The sequence below is a fragment of the Equus asinus genome, chromosome 19 (assembly GCF_041296235.1).
Source record: "Equus asinus isolate D_3611 breed Donkey chromosome 19, EquAss-T2T_v2, whole genome shotgun sequence".
Taxonomy (NCBI): Eukaryota; Metazoa; Chordata; class Mammalia; order Perissodactyla; family Equidae; genus Equus; species Equus asinus.
The window spans coordinates 14,734,309-14,756,057 of NC_091808.1; the positions used below are offsets into that span (position 1 = coordinate 14,734,309).

The 21,749-nt window shown below is 38.8% G+C and overlaps 1 protein-coding gene across 18 annotated transcripts in view; it reads left to right on the forward strand.

Moving 5' to 3' along the window:
• DOCK10 (dedicator of cytokinesis 10) overlaps positions 1–21,749 on the forward strand; it is a 263,089-nt gene that overhangs the window by 173,306 nt on the left and 68,034 nt on the right. For all 18 annotated transcript variants that reach the window (XM_044751296.2, XM_070489634.1, XM_070489638.1 and 15 more), the window contains exons 14-24: positions 1,068–1,150; positions 5,897–6,019; positions 8,346–8,425; positions 10,246–10,433; positions 10,931–10,996; positions 12,691–12,783; positions 17,001–17,124; positions 17,320–17,441; positions 17,808–17,894; positions 20,882–20,974; positions 21,364–21,482. In XM_044751296.2, the coding sequence (XP_044607231.2) occupies positions 1,068–1,150; positions 5,897–6,019; positions 8,346–8,425; positions 10,246–10,433; positions 10,931–10,996; positions 12,691–12,783; positions 17,001–17,124; positions 17,320–17,441; positions 17,808–17,894; positions 20,882–20,974; positions 21,364–21,482 (1,178 nt within the window). The remainder of the gene's footprint in view (positions 1–1,067; positions 1,151–5,896; positions 6,020–8,345; positions 8,426–10,245; positions 10,434–10,930; positions 10,997–12,690; positions 12,784–17,000; positions 17,125–17,319; positions 17,442–17,807; positions 17,895–20,881; positions 20,975–21,363; positions 21,483–21,749) is intronic.

Sequence of the window (21,749 nt, forward strand, 5' to 3'; positions counted from 1 at the left end):
GGAAGTTGTAAAGTATATTTCTTGGCTGATGTTTTTTGACCCAGCAATGGCTGACTGCTAAGAATCTATTGGTAGAAATAAATTTAAATTTAGATAAAGCTTTAACTCCAAGGATCAAAGTGTTAACAATAAAGAAAAGTTAGGATTAATCTGACTGAAAACAGGAGAATAGAGTTTACTAAGAAATTGGCAATGCTGATAGATAATTTTATATCAAATTATGATAACACCTAAGTGAAGAAAGAAAGAAGAAAGGAAATACCCTAAGTCCTTTGAATGGTGGGACTACGGGAAACTTTTTCTGCTTTCTTTTTTGTATTACCATGTTATCTTTAATAATTGAATATTAGTGTTTAATAGAAAAGAAATATAAAAAGTCTATATTTTTCACACAAAGGAAATATATTGGGAAAATGGCAAAACAATTGACTTTGAGAATGTGTGACAGTTTAGGGCAGTGTTTAACATATTTATGAGAGGCCTTTAATTCAGAGTTTGGCAAACTGCGATGTGCAGGCCAAATCGAGCCTGCTCCCTGTTTTTGTAAATAAAGTTTTATTGGAACACGGTCACACTCACTCGTTTCTGGATTGTGTGTGTCTGCTTTCCTGCTACGATGACAGAATTGAGAAGACGCAACAGAGAACACACAGCCCACAAAGCCTGATATATTTACTGTATGACCCTTGACGGAACAAGTTTGCTGACCTCTGCCATAATGAATAAAAGGAAATATAGGACAGACTGTGAATGTAAATTTAACAGAACTTCCCATTCAATATTTTAGGGTCTTTTAAGTCAGAAACAAAGAAAAAAGTTGGTATTCGAAAACAAGGGTATTTTCTACATTTGCAATTTCCAAACTAAAAAGAAAGAAAAATGCTGTACAGTAGTTTGAACACACAAGGTATCGTCTGGCTCTTTATGAGATAGAATCTGTGGGCCAGTGAGGCAGAATTCCACTGAGTTTCAATAGAAGATAACATCAAAATGGATTTATTAGTATTTTACAAGGACAGTTTGTAGAGCGATGTTCTAAACAATATTTATATTTATTTTTTCCTTAGTATGCACAAAAGATACTAAAATCCAACAGGCAGTTCTGCAGCAAGTTGGGGAAATACCGCATGCCATTTGCTTGGGCGACAAGGTAGGTTGACAACTGCAACCAACAGAATAGAAATGCCTTTATAGTCTGAACACCTCTGGTGACCTGTTATTTCTAATATACCAACACCTGGCAAAATGCTAATGTGTTCATCATCATAAACACCTTGAGCTCCCCAGAAACATGTTTTTACAAGACAATTTAGCAAGACAGCTCATAATAGACTTGGGGCCATGACGTGCACAGTGTGTACATGACCAGGTACACTAGGGGTTCTTGGTAGGATCAAATCAAAGTCATAACTTGTTTATTAGATATGTTTGACTTAACAAATGCTTGGCGCTATATCAGTCCTGAGAGTTGGGTGTGCCTAAAATTCAGATAGTTTCTATGATTTCTTATGCAGCTGCGTGTTTTCATGTGTGCATAAAGCACAGGTCTATATATGGAGGTCCAAATGAAACCATCAAATTGATCATTTAAACCCTCTTTGATTTTGATACTGATTAGCATAGCCAAATTTATCAGTACCAATTGACTCTCTGATAGAAATGCTGCGTTATGTGGACACTGTTGGTGGAATCATCCATCTGGACATATAACTTCTGCATAAAGAACAAAAATTGCATCTCAGATCTGTTTAAACATCAATTACTATTGTCCTCCTCAATCTCTTTGCATCTTTCTTAGTGTGAGAATTTCTTAAAGGAGGGAGAGACTGGCCTAGACATGCTGGAAAAGGTCAGCAAGGTACAAAGCAAATGAACTAATGAAGATAAATTAATGCTACAAAAAAAACAGCCTATTAAGTATTCATTTGAATATGAGTAACCTTCAATGTAAATAACTTTAAAATCCAGAAGGAAGGGCGAACTGGTTAGTTTATGCCATTTTCAGGTCTCACAGTATCCAGTGTCTCCAGTCTCACGGTCCCCATCTACAGAATGAAGGTGACAACACCTGCCTTGTGGACAGTCTCAAGTGCAAAGCATCTGTCGTAAAATAGATCATAAATGTCACTATATCTCCCTTTTAATCTCTCTCCCTAAAGGGGCAACTAATGCCGGGATATTCTGCATGAAAAAGATATTATTTGGATATGCTGAACCCTTTATGATGAATTTAGTTGTTTTGTTCCTCATAAGTTTCAAGAGAAAGGATAACTAGTCAGAATTCGCTGGTCAAACTTTTTCCTGTTAAGTTTGCTCAATTCTCACAAGAAAGCCAGTTGGAGCAAGTAGAGGCAAGACGCCCCATAGCAAAAGAGAAATATTCCAATATAGAAAATATGACAATGGTATACACATTTTCTCTTTAAATATCCAACATTATTCTGAGGTTTTAGAAGCAGGCATTCTGGAGCCAGAGCTGGGTTTGAAATCTTAACTCTATTTCCTCGCCAAGTGAACTTAGGCAAGTACTGATAGTCTGTCTTTACCTCAGTTTTTTGAAATGTACAAAAGAGGAATGATAATACCTAATTTTCTGTTGCAGGGACTAATGAGCACAGATAGGTACCCAATCAAAGGTAGCCATACTGAGTGAGCCCTGATGGTCTAGTGGTTAGAGTTCAGCACTCCCACTTCAGCAGCCCGGGTTCGTTTCCTGGCCATAGAACCACACCACCTGTCTGTCAGTTGCCATGTTGTGGTGGTGGCTCACATAGAAGAACTAGAAGGACTTGCAGCTAGGATATAACCCATGCACTGGGGGCACTTTGGGGAGAAAAAAAACATACCTTGAAAAAAAATTTTAAAAGATAGTCGTTCTTGGAAGTCATTATTTTAATATGATTATTAAGTCAACTGTGGAGATCATAGTTACCTCAAGAAGTCTTCCTTTCTGGTAAATTTTAGGCAGTGAAGAATAATGTGGGGAAAAGAAATAAAAAAGTTACCCACTATTGAGCAGTAAGGAAAAGAAGTAACAATCCTACTTTGAAGTTGTCTAGTAAAACATATTGGAAGACAGATAGATGAAGTTTCAAGAGAGGCCGACAATATTACCAACTATTGAAGTAATTATGTCCAGGATGGCAAAGCCGACAAAACCACGAGCTCATGCTACATTAATGCCTAATTAGTGGTTTGGTTGCAGGTTAAGAAACAGTATACACCACCAATTTGGGTATATAAATGTATCATTTACATTTACATAAGCATCTCTAGCAACCGAGAAAAATGGTTAGCATACGGTTCTAAAGATTTCATGTTAGACCACTTGGAATATCCAACCACAAAAATACGTACAAGATCCAACCAAAGGAGATTTTAATTTCCCCTGCACAATGTAGAAACTGCTTCAAATAAATGTCAACTGAATCAGAGGAAGGCTTTTTGTTACTCGTGTCATTTTGACCTAAGCCAGCCTGCCAACATATTTCAATGCCTTATTGATACTGCTGGTTCTCTGGCTACTTTTCCTTTCTATTATATTTTCTAGATTGCAGTTTGTTTCATAATATTTTGAGTGTACCCTAAAACACTTCAGCCCTTAAAATCAACTACCATTAAAAAGCATACAATTGATAATTTAGCTTGTGACCATATTTTTACCCAGATCCAGTCCTCCCACTCACTGCAACATACACAGATGCTCATCACTGTGAACATTTTCTCTGAAATTAATTTGGTGCGTGTTCTTCTTTTTGGCACCAACTGTCGTACCGTTGTACAGCACAAAAGGTTCTCCTTGGGATAGATAAAGAGAACACGTTCAGATGGCTCCATAGGGTGTTTTACACTCATTGACGCAGGAGGAAGTTGACCCTTACAAATGCTGTTAAATGGAACCCTGTCCACGCATATCATCCCAGAATCGTATGTGCCTAAATCCGGGCCAGGACTCTTTTTTATTTGTTTTACTCTGTCTCATGTGACATTCTAAATGGGCCAGAACACAACACTGGGTTTTCTTTAAAGTTAAACAGACTAAAATAAAAATTTCTTTCTTATATACGTATGTTTTTAGAAAGTACTCAGTGCAACAACAACATCCCCAACAAATGGTTGTCCAACCTCTGACTCCTTACAGTGCATCCCACAGTGGTTCCTTCTGTCTGTCTTTTTATAGCTCCAATGATTACACAATTCATTTTTTAAAAAGATTTCTACACTGCTTGACAACGACTTTTATGTCTTATCTTCCAGAGCCACAAAAATTATGCCCTGTTCTTTCTATACATCATGGCTATGCGTGCTGCTTATGAATGAAGCTCTCAGGGTCTCCTAGGCTTCTTTCTCTTATGGCTAAACACGCATTTCCTTCAATCATACCCCAGATGTCATGATTCTGAAACCCTCACGACGGTGGATCATTGCTCCACCGTGGCAGTTGGAACTAGGCACAATGTCCCAGCCATCCTGCAACCATCTGTGTCAATGAGTCAGTTCTCTGATCTTTTGCCAGTTAGCATATTTATCGAGCAAGGACAGAGTGGATGGCGCTGTCAACAGTACTTCTCCATGGTACTCTGCTCCTCATTCTCTTTACAATGTGTCCAATGTGAGTGAGCTATTTCCAGGGCAGAGCTGTGGATAAGAGTGAAAACAAGTTATATAACTCACATCTATTGATATATTTGAAGTGCCTGGTTAATAACAAAAAAACTACTGCTCAAGCTCAGCCTAACTTCCTCCCATGTTGGGAAATATGTCATATTGGTTTCACCCTGTGAAGCACTCAAACAAAAGCCCTGTATAATACTTAGGTAAAAATAACATTCAAGTTAAATATTTTCATTCTGCTTCCCCAGTGCTATCTGATAGGGGAGCTTTTTTCCCCTCCCTTTCAGGGAAAAATGAGGAGAAAGATCGAAAGAGTCCAAAAATATCATTCTGATAAATTCCTGGCCCATTTTCCACGTTATTTGACACTAAAGCTCTATGATCAGATGTCTATTTAAATGGCCATTACATCCTGTGTATTGAAATCCTTAGTTAATTTAAAGAGAAATAAAATAGTCTAGTCCTTAAGTTAGAAGAAAGAAAAATTCAGCATTTCTCTAACATTAACAAAAAATCAATTATCTGTGGGTCTAATTTTTCTTTGATAGGCAGAGAGCCCGATGAATTATGAGGAAGAAAAACTGACATTAAGCATGTTATATATACTTGCTTGTTTGTTAGCAAGTATTGCCTGACATTGCTATATTATTTGGAGGAAAACAATTAATGTATTTTAAGTAAATCTATATAGTTCCAATGAATTGGGTCAAGGAAGGAAATAAATGGCTCAGGTTCATGGTGTTCTCTTTATTTAATACAAAATTCTGACTCAAGTGTTCTCCATTTTATCTTTGTCTCTGTCCTAAAATGTAGGACAGGGCACATTTATCGCCATAAACATGTTTCAAGATTCTGGACCTCTACACCCACATACACAACCTTATCCCTTTTCCACTACTCGTAAATTCTGATGGCACCCCTCACATTTGAAGTGACTCTGACTTTCCCGGGAAATAATGAAAAAGGAGTAACACGTGTTCCTATCCCTCTCCACTCTCCTAATACTGCCAGGTTTTGGTATGTTACTAACTCAGAAATAAATGTAGTTGTAACATGGGCTCCTGTCACTTTAGATACTGAGTTGAAAATAAGAAATGAAAGATATCAAATATACTGTGTAAATGAAACTTCTAAGAAGTTTTCTTGTCTTTCCATTTTATAAATTCCTGCATGGAGTTTCTTCCATTATAAATGGGGAATTGAATCATTTTAGTCACCTTAAAAACACAACCCCTTAGACAATATCCAAGTACCAACCTGAATAAATATTATTTTCTTTCAGATCAGTATTTAAGGACAGCCAGGGAAATGTGGACAGAGACTCAAGATTTTCACCGTTGTATAGACAAGAAAGTAGCAAGATTTCAACGGAGGACCTTCTGAAACTAGTGTCAGATTACAGAAGGTAGGATTTTTGGGATACTCTTGAAATTAACATAAATCAGCTACATTGCTACTATTGATTTGTGATCTCTGCATAAATAATGCTTGGTTACTTGATTCTCAAATGTCCAATCTCCTCCAGAAAGAGATGCTTTGCAGATGACTTCGCATACACCCAAATGACATCACAAGAGTAAACTTGCCAGAATTATATGGAAGGAGTGTGAGATATTAAACTACGTCAATTATCTATTGCTGCGTAACAGATCACCCCAAAACTTAGTGGCTTAAAAGAACGACATCACTTATTTTACTCTTGAGTCCATAATTTGAGCACAGCTAGGTGAGGAGAGCTTGTCTCTTTTGCCCATGGCTTCGGCTGGGGGAGGTGAACCGGAGCCAGAGGATCCACATTCAAGATGCCTCATTTAATGACTGGCAGGTTGGTGCTGGTTGTTGACTGGGAGCTCAGCTGGAGCTGTAGGCTAGAGACCTTCGTTCTTCTCCGTGGGAGCTTCTCCATAAGATACTATGGCTCCCTCATGACATGGTGGCTAGCTTCTAAGAGTAAGGGTCCCAGGGGACAGAAAATGATCATTGCTAGTTCCTTAAGACCAGGGCCTGGAAACTGTCACAGCACCATTTCTGCCAGAATATACTGTGAAGTTGTCACAAAGCCTAGATTCAGAAGATGGGGACATAGACACCTGCAAATAGGAGGTGTATTAAGGAATTTTAGAACTATGTTTTGAAACTCTGCAAAATTATTTCCTGTGAATACAGTAATTCATAATATTTCTGTCATTCAGATGCTTTTAGAAAAGATGATGGAAGTTAGTGATAAAAGAAGAAAAATATAAGAGCCACAACAATTTTTAAATGAATCACCATACATTCAACATCTGATAGTGATAAGATCTTTCATGACAAGCAACTTGTCTTAAACTGTTAATCTCCCACTACACACAGGATTCTTGGGCCCTTTGCCCCTTCCTCAAATGTTAACTCTCTGCCTCTCCCATCTAAGAATCAACAATCTCCTAGACCACTCCTTACATGGGGAGACTCTCCCTTGATTTCATCAAACTTTCTGGTCAGAACTCCTACCGTAGTCTTCCCCAAGGCTAACACAGCCACCAAGTGGAAATTACAGATGCTTTTCCTATTTATGTTTTTGCTGGTGTACTAAAGGATGAAAAGCTGTAATGCTGAGCAGAAGAGAATGGGAAAAGGTTTTGGGGTAATCTGATATAAACAGAAGAAGACCACACTCTCACAAAACCCATGTCATCAGTGTATAGCAAAGAAAATTATCTCTATGGCACATAGAGAGCATCTAGAATACCCGATGCTGTACTGATGAGACATTAAATTATTTCACGAATGCTTTACATTTTAGGACAGTTATTCTTGGTAGTGTGCTGGTAATTGACCCACTAGGGAGAAAAAACTGATTTGTACTGATGGCCAATTTCTATGCTGTAAATTCTCCTACCATTGCTGATTTCAAGCTACCAATAGGGTAACAAACATGGAGTTTGGAAGAAATGTGCACACCTTGAAATTATATAATTTCATTTTCAATAATGGCTGTGTTTAATGGTAGCAAAATAACTGAAAAATTTAACAATCAGCTACCACAAGCTGGGAAGAGCTGGCTGTAACTCACCCCTAGAATTATTCCACCTTTCAGAGTAGATTTCCTGAGAGGGGTAACCCTTGAAATTGTTATCAGCCACTTTCCCCTTCCTATAAAGGAAGATGGTCAAGAAGGTTTTAGTAGAGAGGGAGGGAAGGAAATGCAATGACTCAAGAATTAGAGTGAGCAGGGATAGGTAGACAAGGGGCATCTGCATACATTTACAAGGGAAGGAGGGAGCAGAAGAACCAAGAACACGGAAAGGCTCCTTGTCCTTGATTGTTGGTGAAGAGGGAAAAAGCAGACTGTCCGCTTAGCAGGTGTAACAAAAACCAGCCTTGCTCTCGAAACTTCTTAAAACTCCTCATGAAAGCGAATCACGTAAACCAGTTCAAATGCCACTACTTTTTGTTACCAAAAACTATATACTCACTATGGTACTTCTTTGGCCATTTATATAAATGTTGTCTAAAGTAGGTGCAAATAAATTTAAAACATTCTTCAGAATATCTGTAACTTCATTTTTATTTTTATTTGCAACATCACATAAATTTTGGTTTTCAAAATAAAGCTAGCTAAATGAAATCATTCACAAGATTGTTTATAGTTCTCCCTTTTACTCTTATCAAAGCTCAGAATTACAGTTACTATTTTTTCTTGACAACTAGAATAATTCATTTTGTGTGTGTCCACCGGCGTACTTTCACAGGGCTGACAGAATAAGCAAAACACAGACGATCCCTGGAAGCCTGGATATTGCTGTTGACAACATTCCTTTGGAGCATCCAAGTATGATGATGATGCCATAGTTTGCTCACAGAGTTTTGAATATTTAATGGTTTTTTGGTTGGTTGGTTGGTTGGATAGTTGGTTGGTTACAAAGATTTGTTTGGGTTTTTTTTCTCAAAGTTTGGGATAAATGGAATTCATCATCCTTAGAAATTTGGGACTTCTTATTTCTCCATTAAGACAGACTATAAGTATTGTAGGATAGGAATTATATTCGGGGTAATCTAATGTTTATCTAGTGTGCACCATGCACCCAGCTAGGTATTAGATTACATCATTTAATCCTCAAAACCCTGGAAGGTTGCAAATGAAGACCAGGTCAGATAGATTTGATAAACCAATATCCCATAATAGGAGAATTTATATTCTATTCAGTTCCTCTGGCTCAAAATACAGGACGGGTTCTCCCACGCTATGTTGCCATGGGGTAACTCTGAACACCGTGCATAGCCACCCAAGTGGCCGTGCAGTAATTATAACTGGACGATTTTTAGACTCTGTTATTACACAGAGAACACATATCTTTTTCAGAATATGGCCAAAAGTCCCATTTATGTCAGTGAAAATTTTAATTTCAGAAACTGCTTCTATTAACTTAAAAATAAAGTTTTCAGAACTTATTTCTTAAGTGGTGACATTGGTTTATTTTGTTTTATTGCCTCTGATTATGCCCTTTAGTGGCTTTCTCAGTGATGAAAAGAAGGAATAAAGGCATCCTAAAATGAACTACAAATCTGGAGAGGATTATTACCACAGGATATTGTAATTACCATTAGCACTATTAAGTTTTTCATTCTTATAATTTTTCCACAAATCATTGTAATATGAAATAAAATAAGCATTCTAACTTAAGCCATGGCTCCAAATCACTTTTGTATTGATTGGCATGAAAAAGCAGGGGATAAACTCTTTCCTCTACCTGATTTGTGGGATGTGGCTTTTATTACACGTGGAAGAGAAAAATAACAAAAGAGAAAGTTAAAATATGCTCTTGCAAAGAACTGTAGGACATTAGAGAAATTTGAACATGTAATAAAAATATTATAATTGATCTTTTTTTAAACCTGTAATCTGATTCCCAAGCATATTTACCTAATAATTTTGCTGTTTTGAGCACAGAAAGATTCCAGTTGGAATAAAGGAAGGTAGAAGGCCTTGCTTGCTTTCAGTACCACAGCTTCAGCCTCCGAACTATTTAGTGACAGAAGTTTTGATTTATAAATTCCTAATGGTCTTTTTTTTCTTTAGGCTATTCCTACAAGGTTAGATTTTAAAAGATTGTAAAAACTGAAGAGAAAAATAAAATAAATTGTATCTAATAATGAAGAGGGAGCTTCAGGCCGAGGTTGTGAAATCGTTCCGTAGGGAAAAATTACTATTAATCCAGTTGGTGCGATCAGTAATAGACCCTTTGGACAAAATTTTGTTCTATCATATATCAATATTTGTATTATTTTTATAGTGTTATAGTAAAAGTCAGTGAGTTAATCCTTATCTTATAATACCTAATTAGTATGCTTAGAGGATCATTAACTAAATTTAATTTTTATATGAAATTTTATACAAAAAGAAGATAGTTATAAATCCATCCAAAAGATTTATCAGTTTTTTTGAGACATCAGTTTTGACATTAGAAATATAGCTTGATTATCTGTCATGCCTACCTCCTACAAATTTGTCATGCTAGCATAATTTAACATAAATTGGTATACAAGTATGGAATTTCTCTTTTGAGTGGGTTCGTTTTAAAATATGTTAACTACTGTTCCCTTGAAAGCAATCATATTCAATGACAAACTCTTATTTTCTGATTTTTAAAGACTGTGTAACGTCGTCCTTTATTCCTGTCAAGCCTTTTAATGTGGCGGCTCAATCAGAACCCACAGTGGAGGTGGAAGAATTTGTTTACGACTCAACAAAGTATTGCCGACCTTATAGAGTATACAAAAATCAAATTTACATTTACCCCAAGCACCTCAAGTTTGATAGCCAGAAATGTTTCAACAAGGTATGGTATGTTTCTGAGATACCATCCTCTCACTCCACCCTATTTAGATCATATTAAGATAACTTCTCAAGCCCAAATACAACTTACTATAAGCCAACCCTTTGGAATAGAAAACTATTTGAAGAAAATGTTTAATAAGGGGTAGTAATGAGTTTCACCTTAAAAGTTTTAAGGATACATGGGTTTGTGAAATATTAATAATCCTTTCTGAAATCAGCCCTAAATAGTTTTGTTCTAGACCTTTTATTTAGTTGCTTAAGATACTCTGAAAATAGCACACCTACCCCTTTTCAATATGAGTTTTTTCTTCCCTTTTAAAACATCTCTCTAAATCCTTCTGCCATTTCTGAGCACTACGGATAATGTCACAGGAAAGTGCTGGGTATTCTACATGTTTCAGATTGAATTAGAAGCTACTTATTTTAGGCACTTGGATTGGTTTTTGGTGTTATTTAACAGGAAATGACAATTTCCGTTTTCCCTCGCTGTAATTTCAGGCACGAAATATAACCGTGTGCATTGAATTCAAAAATTCCGATGAGGAAGGTGCCAAGCCGGTGAAGGTGAGCCAAGTCCTCAAAAGGACACAGCATAAAGGGGGATGGCAGCTGACAGCTCCTCTCTGCCACTGAGGTTGAAAGATGAGCAGTTCAATACATTTGTTCTAGATTTCCTAAAATGCACCTGATGTAATAGCCATCAGGAGGTAGATCTATTAGAAATGCCAGTCTCATGGCTCTGCTTAGCTTTTCATGATTTGGAAAAAAAGAAACCATTCTGGTGTGAAATAAATGCAAAGATTCCCCTCTGGAAAGCTTTGCCCTTTTCAAAGATTAGCCCGCCTCTCAATTCAGCACGCTTGATTTGAAATGCCACGCCCAGCTGCCCTTCGTGTGGCCTGTGCAGAGGGCGCTGCATTCTGGCCTAATGGCTAACGCAGAGGGCCCATGGGATGCTCACATTTATGGATGGTACGTGTGGCCAACTGCCTGAAGAGCTGGAAAATGGCTCTGGGAAGTCCCTCCTGGTTGTTGATCACATGATTTAATAAGATCAATAAAACTATGGCATTTATATGAATGGTGCTGTTTTAACCTATAAAACTGCAACGGGATGCCATTTTTCAGAGTTCACATTTGATATATACTGTTTTTATTTTAGGGACTTCAAATAACTTAAAGTAACCTATAAAAATAGACAGGAAAATTATTTTTAGTGGGCCTGCAGCCAGATCTTCCCAGTTTCAGTGAATCAGAGGAATGAGATAGTAAAGGACAAAACTAATTTCTAAGTAACCCTCACAATTATCTGAGAGAATCACTTAGAGCACTCTGTCAGGTACAAATTGTGTTCTCTGTGCCAAGAAGTTTTGTAGCATTATTCAGAAGACTGATAATCAGTTCAAGTGGTGGAATGAATCACGTGGTGGAGAAAGAGTTCTTTAAAATAGTCTTGAGCCACTCTCAGTATCCACACGTTCCAAGCTCCAGAATGACATTAGCATCAGGAGAGAAAAAATAATGTGAAATGGAATTATCCAGCAAACAAAGGTAATGACCAGATGGCAAACCCCAGGCCTGCTGGAGCAGTGTGTATGGGGAAAATTCTAGAGAAGAGAGACCATCATAGGTGTGTGAATCCTCTGTTTCATTGCATTCTAAAGCATCACACAGACATACAGCAGACTCCAGAAGAGGGAGCCTGAGCCTTAGGCTGTCTCATATATCACAACCTCTGGCCTGATTAGGGGCTGGGACAGAATAGTAATACAATATGGTGGAGCCTGGAACCAGGCCTATCCTTCCAGCTCGGCATTCTTGCTTGGGGGCTGGCATGTCAGGGGCTGGAGTCCAACCAAGCCTTGTAGTCACCAGGACTGGGTGCCTTGAACTCTAGACCAGAGCTGGATACCACGGGCCTTGAGGAGGCCATCCTGCAGAAATCAGAATTGAACAAATTAGCTCTCTCCTAGTAATCAAAAGGTTGGTAGTGAACTGATTCAGGTGTTCAGCATTGATGTAATATCTACATGATGAATTAAAGCCTTCAAATTTTCTTCAGCAGTGCCCCATTGTATAATAAATATAGGGCAGTAGGTCAAAGAAGTCCAAGGTTAATTAGATGTCAGCTAAGCCTTGCAAGTTATCACAAAATTCGTCTTTGTCCCAGGATTGGTAACTGGAGAGTTGTGGCCTTTTTTGTGCTCAGGGTCCATTTCAGACACTCATAATTGTTCAACTGATAACTTTTTAAACAGTGTATTTATGGAAAACCTGGAGGGCCCCTCTTCACCTCAGCCGCCTACACAGCAGTTCTGCACCATTCCCAGAATCCGGATTTCTCAGATGAGGTAAGGGCCAGCCCTCCACTGCCCCCAGCAGCTCCTAAAAAGATGGGTGTGTGGGTCAGATAATGCATGACGATAAACATTCTCTCTAGCACGCCTCAGACTAAAGACATGCCTTGGCAGGTGTTTACTTAACCACGATTTAGAAACTGTATTAATTGACGATTGCTCCAGGGGTATGTTGCACAATCATATATTTCAGCACAGAATTACCCTTTCAAAATGTGATGTTTTTATGGTATCGTTATTTTCAAGAGAGACTAATTTTTTCTTTTATTCTACTGGTCAGTATAATAAAAATTGCATTAGATAGCTTTTACCAATCAATAACAGCATTTCTTGTCGTAACAGAAAGAACAAAGGAGTGGATAAACTATGAGTCAACACTATTGCTTATAACCTGCGTGAACTTGAGTGAACTTGGGCCCCCTCATCTCTAAACATGGCATGGAGCAAGACCTGCCCTGGCCAGCCCTCAAGGCTCTCTTATTATGGGCCAGGCACATACTCCATATATACATCATCTCTGTTTATCCCCAGAATTCTCCAGAGACACAGAGCCAATAGGGGATAGAGATAGAGACAGAGACAGAGATAGAGATAGAGGTAGGAGTAGAGATAGAGATAAAGATATAGGCAAGGGACAGATGATAGATAGAGATAGAGATGTAGACGTAGACACAGAACAGGTGTGCACAGAGACACAGACATAGATACAGGTAAGGGACAGATGCAGATATAGATTTAGCCGTAGATGTAGATAGAGATGCAGATGTATATTTAGACATAGATGCAGATATAGATTTAGCCGTAGATGTAGATAGAGATGCAGATGTATATTTAGACATAGATGCAGATATAGATTTAGCCGTAGATGTAGATATAGATTTATTATAAGGTATTGGCTTGCATCATTATGGAGCCTGAGAAGTTCCACAATCTGCCTTTGGCAAATTGGAGACTGGGGAAAGCCAGTGGTATAATTTGAAGGCCTGAGACACAGAGAGCCTGTGGTATAGATTCCAGTCCGGGTCTGAAGTCCTGAGAACCAGGAGCACCAAGGGCAGGAGGCCAATGTTCCAGCTCAAGCAATCAGGCAGAGAGGGAATTCAACCTTCCTCTGCGTTTTTGTTCTTTTCAGGCTCTCAATGAATTGGATGAGACCCACCCCCACCGGGGAGGGCCATCTGCTTTACTCAGTCCACCAGTTCGAATGCTAATCTCTTCCAGAAACACCCTCACAGACACACCCAGAAATCATGTTTAATCAGCTATCTGGACATCCCATGGCCCCGTCAAGTTGACACATAAAGTTAACCATCACACCTTCCTATTTGATGGGTGAGGAAACTGAGGCTCAGACAAGTAACTTTGCCAAGGGCATGTAACTAATAAACGACAGTCAGAATTCAAACCAGGCCATGTGCCTCCATAGCCTGAAGCTTCACCACTCTGCTATAACACGTTAAAAACCTCACTGGGTCAACGGTAAATTACTACACTCATTTTAGCTTGTATTATAAACAGCTTCAGAGAAACAAGTTTCAGTGATTAAATTTAATTTCTAACCTTGGAGTGAAGGTCTGAACTAATGCCACCTGATGATATGATACCTGGAATTAAGAATATCACATGTTTTGTATTAGTTTCCTATTGCTGTTATAACAAATTACCACAATTTAGTAGCCTAAACACCACACACTCATTATCTTACTGTTCTGGAGGTCAGAATTTTGAAATGGGTCTCACAGGGCTGACATCAAGGTGTCTGCAGGCCTGCATTCCTTCTGGAAGTCCTAGGAGAGAACCCTATCCTTGCCTTGCCTTTTCCGGCTCCTAGAGGCGGCCCACATTCCTTGGCTTGTGACCTCCTTGCAGCAACTTCATCACTCTGACCTCAGCTTCCCTCCTCACATCCCCTCTGACCCTGACTCTCCTGCCTTCCTCTGATAAGGACCTTTGTGATTCCCTGGGGCCCCCTGGATGAGCCAGCGTAATCTCCCCATCTCAAGAGCCTTAATTTAATCACATCTGCAAAATCCCTTTTACTATGTCAGGTAACATTTTCAAAGATTCTGGGGACTGGGACACAGAGGACGTCTTTGGGGTGCTATGATTCTTCTCTCTACCGCATTTTGTTGCACGTCAATCATTTTAAAACCAATTAAAGGATCACCAGTGAAACCACAGACCTACCTAGCCTTATCTCTTTCCTCCATATCCACTTAATGCTCTTAAATTTTTTTCCTGTAAATTCATGACAGAAAGTTAAAAAAAATAAGTGAAAGGGCTATTACCACATTATAGAATATTTACTGTATGGGTTGACCCCTTGGCAAAGCCCACCTGAAAGATGCATTCTCTGTAGACATATAAGATTTTTCCTTTTTTTAAAAGAATAATCTCACTGTTAACTCTGGCTTTTAATCCTTCTCACTCTCATGGGCTTCCCAGAATCCTTGTAAAAACCATGAGCTTTTCCACAGGACAAACTGTATATAATGAACAGCCTGATGAACTCTGTAGTGCACGTTCGAAACTAAGGTTTTATTTTTCTCTTTATTATTACAAAAAAAGATTGCATTAATTTCAAAAATGAGTATAAATTCTTCCAAGGCACTGTTGTAATATAATGTGAATATTTGCAATATTTATTAAGTGAAGGATGTTTGCATTAGTATTTAGTTAACTGGAATTCTTGAGTACTTGTTGCATTCCCGTGTGCTCTTTATGTTAACTAAAAAAAGAAAATTTCGTTTTATGGCATTGTTAATTGTTGTATATTTTGTATACTGGCTTTTGTGATCAGGTTAGCGTGCTGGTATACAGAGAATATGTAAGCTTGTAAACCAATCTAATTCAGGAGCTCTCAACCTTTACCATGCACCAGAGTCACCTGGAAGGCTTGTTAAAACACAGATTACGGGAACACATCTCAGATTCCATAAGTCTGGGCTGGGGCCTGAGAATGTGCATTTCTAGCAGATTTCCAGGTGATGCTGATGCTGCTGTTCCAGGGACAACAATGAAAATCAATGTAATAAGTCCCTTCCAGAACAATACAAAAATGAATCAGCTAGATAAACTCACAGAGAGTCTAATAAATAAGCTGGTAGATAATTTGTATGGCTCTCTATCACCTTCTTGCTTGATTTTTGGCTATTCTGGAAACTCCCTAGTTGCTGATATTAAATTGAATGCAAGTTACCTGGGATTCCAGGGTGCCGTGGTGATCTAAAGATGTGGGTTCTTGTTCTAGGAGACCCATTACTGGCTAGACCATCCTCCTAGTGACTCTAAGCCCCCTCACGTCTCTCACCTTGGTTCCTCTTTCTGTATCATCCTACTTCACAAGGTTATTGGGGAAATTAAATGACAACATATATGACAGAGGTTTGGAAACTGAAAAGCACTATAAAATATGGAGGGTTTCAAAACATTTCTTTCCAGGAACTGAAGTATGCTCCTCATTAAGGCTATTCTGAACCTATATCAATTTTATGTTTTATGTTTATTCAGAAGCATTATTTATAGAGCTATGCGTGACCTCTTCACAAAATGGCTCATTACTTAGTTACAACAATATATATTTTTAGGCAATTTACACCACGTATTTTTTGTTGTTGTTTTTTTTAAAAGAGATGGGCTCCATGCTTAAGTTACGTCATTTGCTACTGCCATGTTTCTCAACAATGTGCCTGTGAATCTCCTGGGGATCTTATTAAATGCAGATTCTGATTCCGTATGTCCGGGTTGGTGTCTAAGGTTCTGCATTTCTAATAAGCTCCCAAGTGACGTTCGTGCAACTGGTCCATGCACACACTGTAGGAGGCCAGGACTTATTTTTCACTCAATATTGTCCCTTGATGATGGGTCCTCAATCTGCCTTCTTTACATTCTACAGTTGTGTCTGTGTGCATGTGTGTTTGTGTGTGTCTGAATCCATACTATAGTAGTATAAATTATCTAATGAAAAACACTCGGTGTTCTAAATGGTCATCATCTACCACAATAAAGAAGTAAAAATATCAACATCTTAACACTAACTACTAGCAAGATGGATATTTATCAAGTTAAATCAGTCCTTCTAACTCTATTAAATACGGACCTAGATTTCAGTTAAAGACTTTTTAAAAGGCCAAGGTGCCTATGCTTTGTCCTGCCCTGACCCTGGGCAAATTATTTGAATCTCAGTCATGCTATTATCTCTTTCATTGCAGGTGAAAATTGAGCTACCAACACAACTCCATGAGAAGCATCATATTCTGTTTTCTTTTTATCATGTCACTTGTGACATAAATGCAAAAGCTAACGCCAAAAAGAAGGAGGCTCTGGAAACATCAGGTACTGACAGGAAGCAGTCTGAGATAGTTATACATGTCATCTGTTTGGCTTTAATTGGAAAGTATTTTAAAAGCTCTGTTTTATTGAAATTTTTTAGTGCAGTTTGGTATTCATAAGTGATAAATAGCTTTATTTTCACTCCTTGTCATGGAGGTTTGTACTCAAAAGTTTTCTCTTTGCTGTTCCTTTGGACAGTTGGATATGCATGGCTTCCTCTGCTGAAGCATGATCAGATAGCTTCTCAGGAGTACAATATCCCAGTAGCAACAAGCCTGCCTCCCAATTATTTAAGCTTCCAGGATTCCGCAAGCGGAAAGGTATGGAAAGGGGTATAATCTAAGCGAAGAAAATACATGAGCTAAGTGGCATGAGGTTATCTTCTTTCTACTATTTAAATTAACCCACTAAGGTGTATGCATCATTGTAGTTACAAATCAAGTATACCTATAATATTTTCAATATTTTGTTTAATTCATGGCTAGTAAAAATGATCTTTTAAAAATGATCCCCTGATATCACATTAGTCTGATTTACCAATATTGCCATGTATTTACATCTTTTATTTTCCATCTCTATAGTAATATAAGGTTAGTGGATCAGGATGGCAAATTAATATAAACTAAAGAACCTATTTTCTTTCTCTCAAACTGCCATGCTGACAGTAACAAACTCTTTTTTTGCAGCATGCTGGGAGTGACATTAAATGGGTTGATGGTGGCAAACCACTTTTCAAAGTATCGACATTTGTTGTATCAACAGTGAATACTCAGGTAAGTGTCATCCGGAAATAGCAGCATCTTCTCCAACACAGATTTATAAGGTGTCTCCCGTGTTTACGGGAGGAGACTCGCCATTTCACAAGGTGTCAGAAGAGCAGGTGATTGAAAGGGAACAATATTTGCGCCATAATCTTATGCCTCTTCCAGGAGAGATAGAATACCCTAACCCATAAAAGCCCAGGCGCCATAAAACTGCAGACCATGATACCAGAAGTGTATTTATCAAGATGACCCTCCCCTTGGAAGATGATTTGCTTCCAGTGACAACACCCAAGTGTTAAAAATGTGAGATGTTAAAAATAAAGACTTTGGACCTTCACCTCAAAACTAAGTCTGGGGGCTGGCCTAGTGCTGCAGTGGTTAGGTGCGCATGTTCCTCTTCGGCAGCTGGGGTTCCCCGGTTCGGATCCCGGCACTGCTTGGCAAGCCATGCTGTGGTAGGCGTTCCACATATAAAATAGAGGAAGATGGGCATGGATGTTAGCTTAGGACCAGTCTTCCTCAGCAAAAAGGGGAGAATTGGCAGCAGATGTTAGCTCAGAGCTAATCTTCCTCAAAAAAAAAAAAAAAAAAAAACCTAAGTCTAATTCCCAATGCCTACCCAAGGCTCCCTCAGTGGCAAGACCATGAGGTCAGTAGAACTTCATTTGAGAGCCACCTTGGCCAATTTCTGGCTCAGTGACCCTGGACAAGTCACTTCACCCAGCAGTCCTTATTTCCTCAGCAGGAAAATGACAACAATAAAATCTCTCTACCTAAGGTTGTAGTGAGGGTCAAAATGAGAAACTTTGCGAAAATATCTCATGAACTCCAAAATGCTATACAAATGGAATTATCATTGTCGAATCACCACAAACTCACCCCTTCCATTGCAAGGCAGATTATTTTACCATAAAGTGAGGACTTTTATGGTACCAATTATAAACTACAAAGCAAATTATTACAACTCCATAGACTATGTATTTCTCCTTTCTTAAATTCAGTGTGGATCTGCTTTTTGATTGTAGTTTCATGCTGCTCTATCTCTAGCCCATACTTGGTTGTGAAGAAAAACAAAATAATCCAGGTACCACATATATGTTGGATCAAAATTTCTCTCAGTAACCTCTGGTGCCTCAAGCCAAATTTAGTCCTCTTTCCTAGTCCTATACCCATAACTCCTTAAACCCATCTTTTCTCTGATGTCATCAGCCCTCGTCAAGTCCCACAAAGTGGTCATTCTCCACCCAGTCCTGCTTTTATATATCTCAGAATGTCCCCACTTTCTCTTTCTCATGCTTCCTACTGTTTTCCTCCAAACAGCCCAGGCCTCTCTCTGACCCACCGCTACTCACCTTTACCTACATCCACTTTCACCGCCCACACACTCGTCACCCTGGGGGGACCCATTCATCTTTCATCCATCACAGTATTTACCTCAGTTTTCAAATGCCCACAACCCTCTCCTACACTGTGCCCTCCTTAGTTCCCCCAAGACCCAGTGATCCTTTCTGACACACAGGCTTTCCTCAGCCAGGAAATTCTCTCCCTCTCTGTCTCCTCTCTCTTCATTGGCCTGGCCAGCTCCTAGCCATCCTTTGGATCTGGCTCAGATGTCACTTCCTCAAAGAAGCCTTCCCTATTCCCTGATCCCACAGACATGCTGAGTCGTCTCGTCATACACCCACATGGCACCTTGCTTTCCTTTGAAGCACTTGTTTAATTATGATCAAATAAGTATGTGTGGAAATCGTGGTTTGGTGCCTGACTCCCTGGCATCATGGAAGGACCACAGAGGAAGGGAGCGGGTTTTCCTTGCCCTCTGCTCTGTCCTCCGTGCCTGCCAAGGGCCTGGCACATAGTCAGCTTTCAATAAATAGTTGTTGAATAGATGAATAAATGAAGTGAATCTAAAAATATTGTGCGCATGCACACACACACACATACAGACACTGACCTGAGGGAAAAAGCAAACCACAGATGCCCTTCTAGAATCAACAAATGCCAGAGAGTGTATCTTCACTAAAATTCTGTGAAATCTCACTTGCTGACTGCACACCTCCGACCCTCAGTACAGAACTTAGAGAATTTCTAAGGTACCCTCGTCAGGAAGTAGCACTAAAGAGTGTATTAGTCTGCTCAAGCTGCCGTAACAAAATACCTCAGACTGGGCGCCTTAAACAACAGAAATTTATTTGCTCACAGTTCTAGTGGCAGAGTTGGTTTCTTCTGAAGCCTCTGTCTTGGCTTCTAGATAGCCACCTTCTCACCGTGTCCTCACGTGGTCTTTCCTCTGTGTGTGCGTGTGTCTGGTGTCCAAATTCACTCTTTTATAAGGACGTCAGTCATGTTGAATTTGGGCCACCCCAACTGCCTCATTTTAATTTAACTACCTCCTTAAAGACCTTATCTCTAAATGCAGTTACAATCTGAGATACTGGGAGTTAAGATTTGAACATATGGATTTTGTGGGGATGCAATTCAGCCCACAAGAAAGGATAAGAGTCAGTTTTATTTCATGATGTTAGTGTAGACTTCCTAATTTTCGACTAATTCGGGCATTTGAAGTCTGAAAATATCTCAATGCGCATAAAAGAGTACACGTTCCCTTGTGTTAAGGAATATGTAAGAAAAATTAGTAGAAATCTGTAGAAAAAGCAGGAGCAGAAGATGAAAGAAGGCAATTTAAAAAAATGAAAGGAACAGAACCAAGGGAAGTAATTCTCCAGCCATTGTCATGTGGCCAAGAAGGAAAACAGAGCTAGGAGAATGAAATAGAGGAGGGTGAGCTTCGTCCTGCAGGTGGAGCTTCGTCCTTCAGGTGGAGCCTTCAATGTGCCGGAATGTCTCGAGGGAATGAAAGCACTGTCCCGCTGTCTCCTTGATAAAGCACTTGCACGCTGAGGCCTCTGTCCTACAGAAATGCTCACCTCCCATCACCATGATTGTTACACAGTTTATGTGTCATCAGAAATAAACGCTTTTTCTTGCTATTTCAGGATCCGCACGTGAATGCATTTTTCCAACAGTGCCAAAAAAGAGAGAAAGATATGTCTCAGTCACCTACCTCGAGTTTTGTCCCCTCTTGTGAGGTAACATGACATGCAAATCATTTTCATGATCTCCAGGGTGGGAATAGGCAAAAGAGACCCTTACATTTTCCATTGAGTAGCAAACAAAGAGGTAATAATTATTTCACTTTTTCTAAGTAGTCTCTGTTTGTTGAGTAAAAAAACAAGCAAAGATCAGTTTTTCCAAAAGAAAGATGATTGACAATCAGAATCAATTGATTTTAAATTAGTTAATTAAATACAGTGTCCTTGCAACATAACCCTCGTGCCTGTATGCCACACTAAATGCAATGAAGAAAATGTCAGATAAAGGTGAACTTCGGTATTCATAGTCAGGTTCTGAAAAACATCAGCAGAATGTTCTTTAAATTTAATCAATGCCCTTTTCTTTTCCTGCCAATTTACTACAGAATTTACTGCGTGTGGAAAAGATTCACTCCATCATGAGTTTTCTGCCTATAATCTTGAATCAGCTCTTCAAGGTTCTAGTACAGAATGAAGACGATGAAATTAGTACAGCGATAACCAGGTACCCATACCGTGGCCTTAGGAGAAGAGACTTGATCATCTGTGGTTACATAAAACTTTTGATTACAGCTGATGGTGTACACTTGCCTTTCATTTGAACACATATCTAAAATTTAAGTCTTTCTCACTCTTGAATTCTTACATTCTAATCATCTGTTATTATCATTCAAGTAAAGTTTTAGGCCTCTTTTTAAACTTTTCCTTTGTGTTTTTTAATTAAACTTTTTATTTTGAAATAATTATAGATTCACATGCAGTCGTTAGAAAT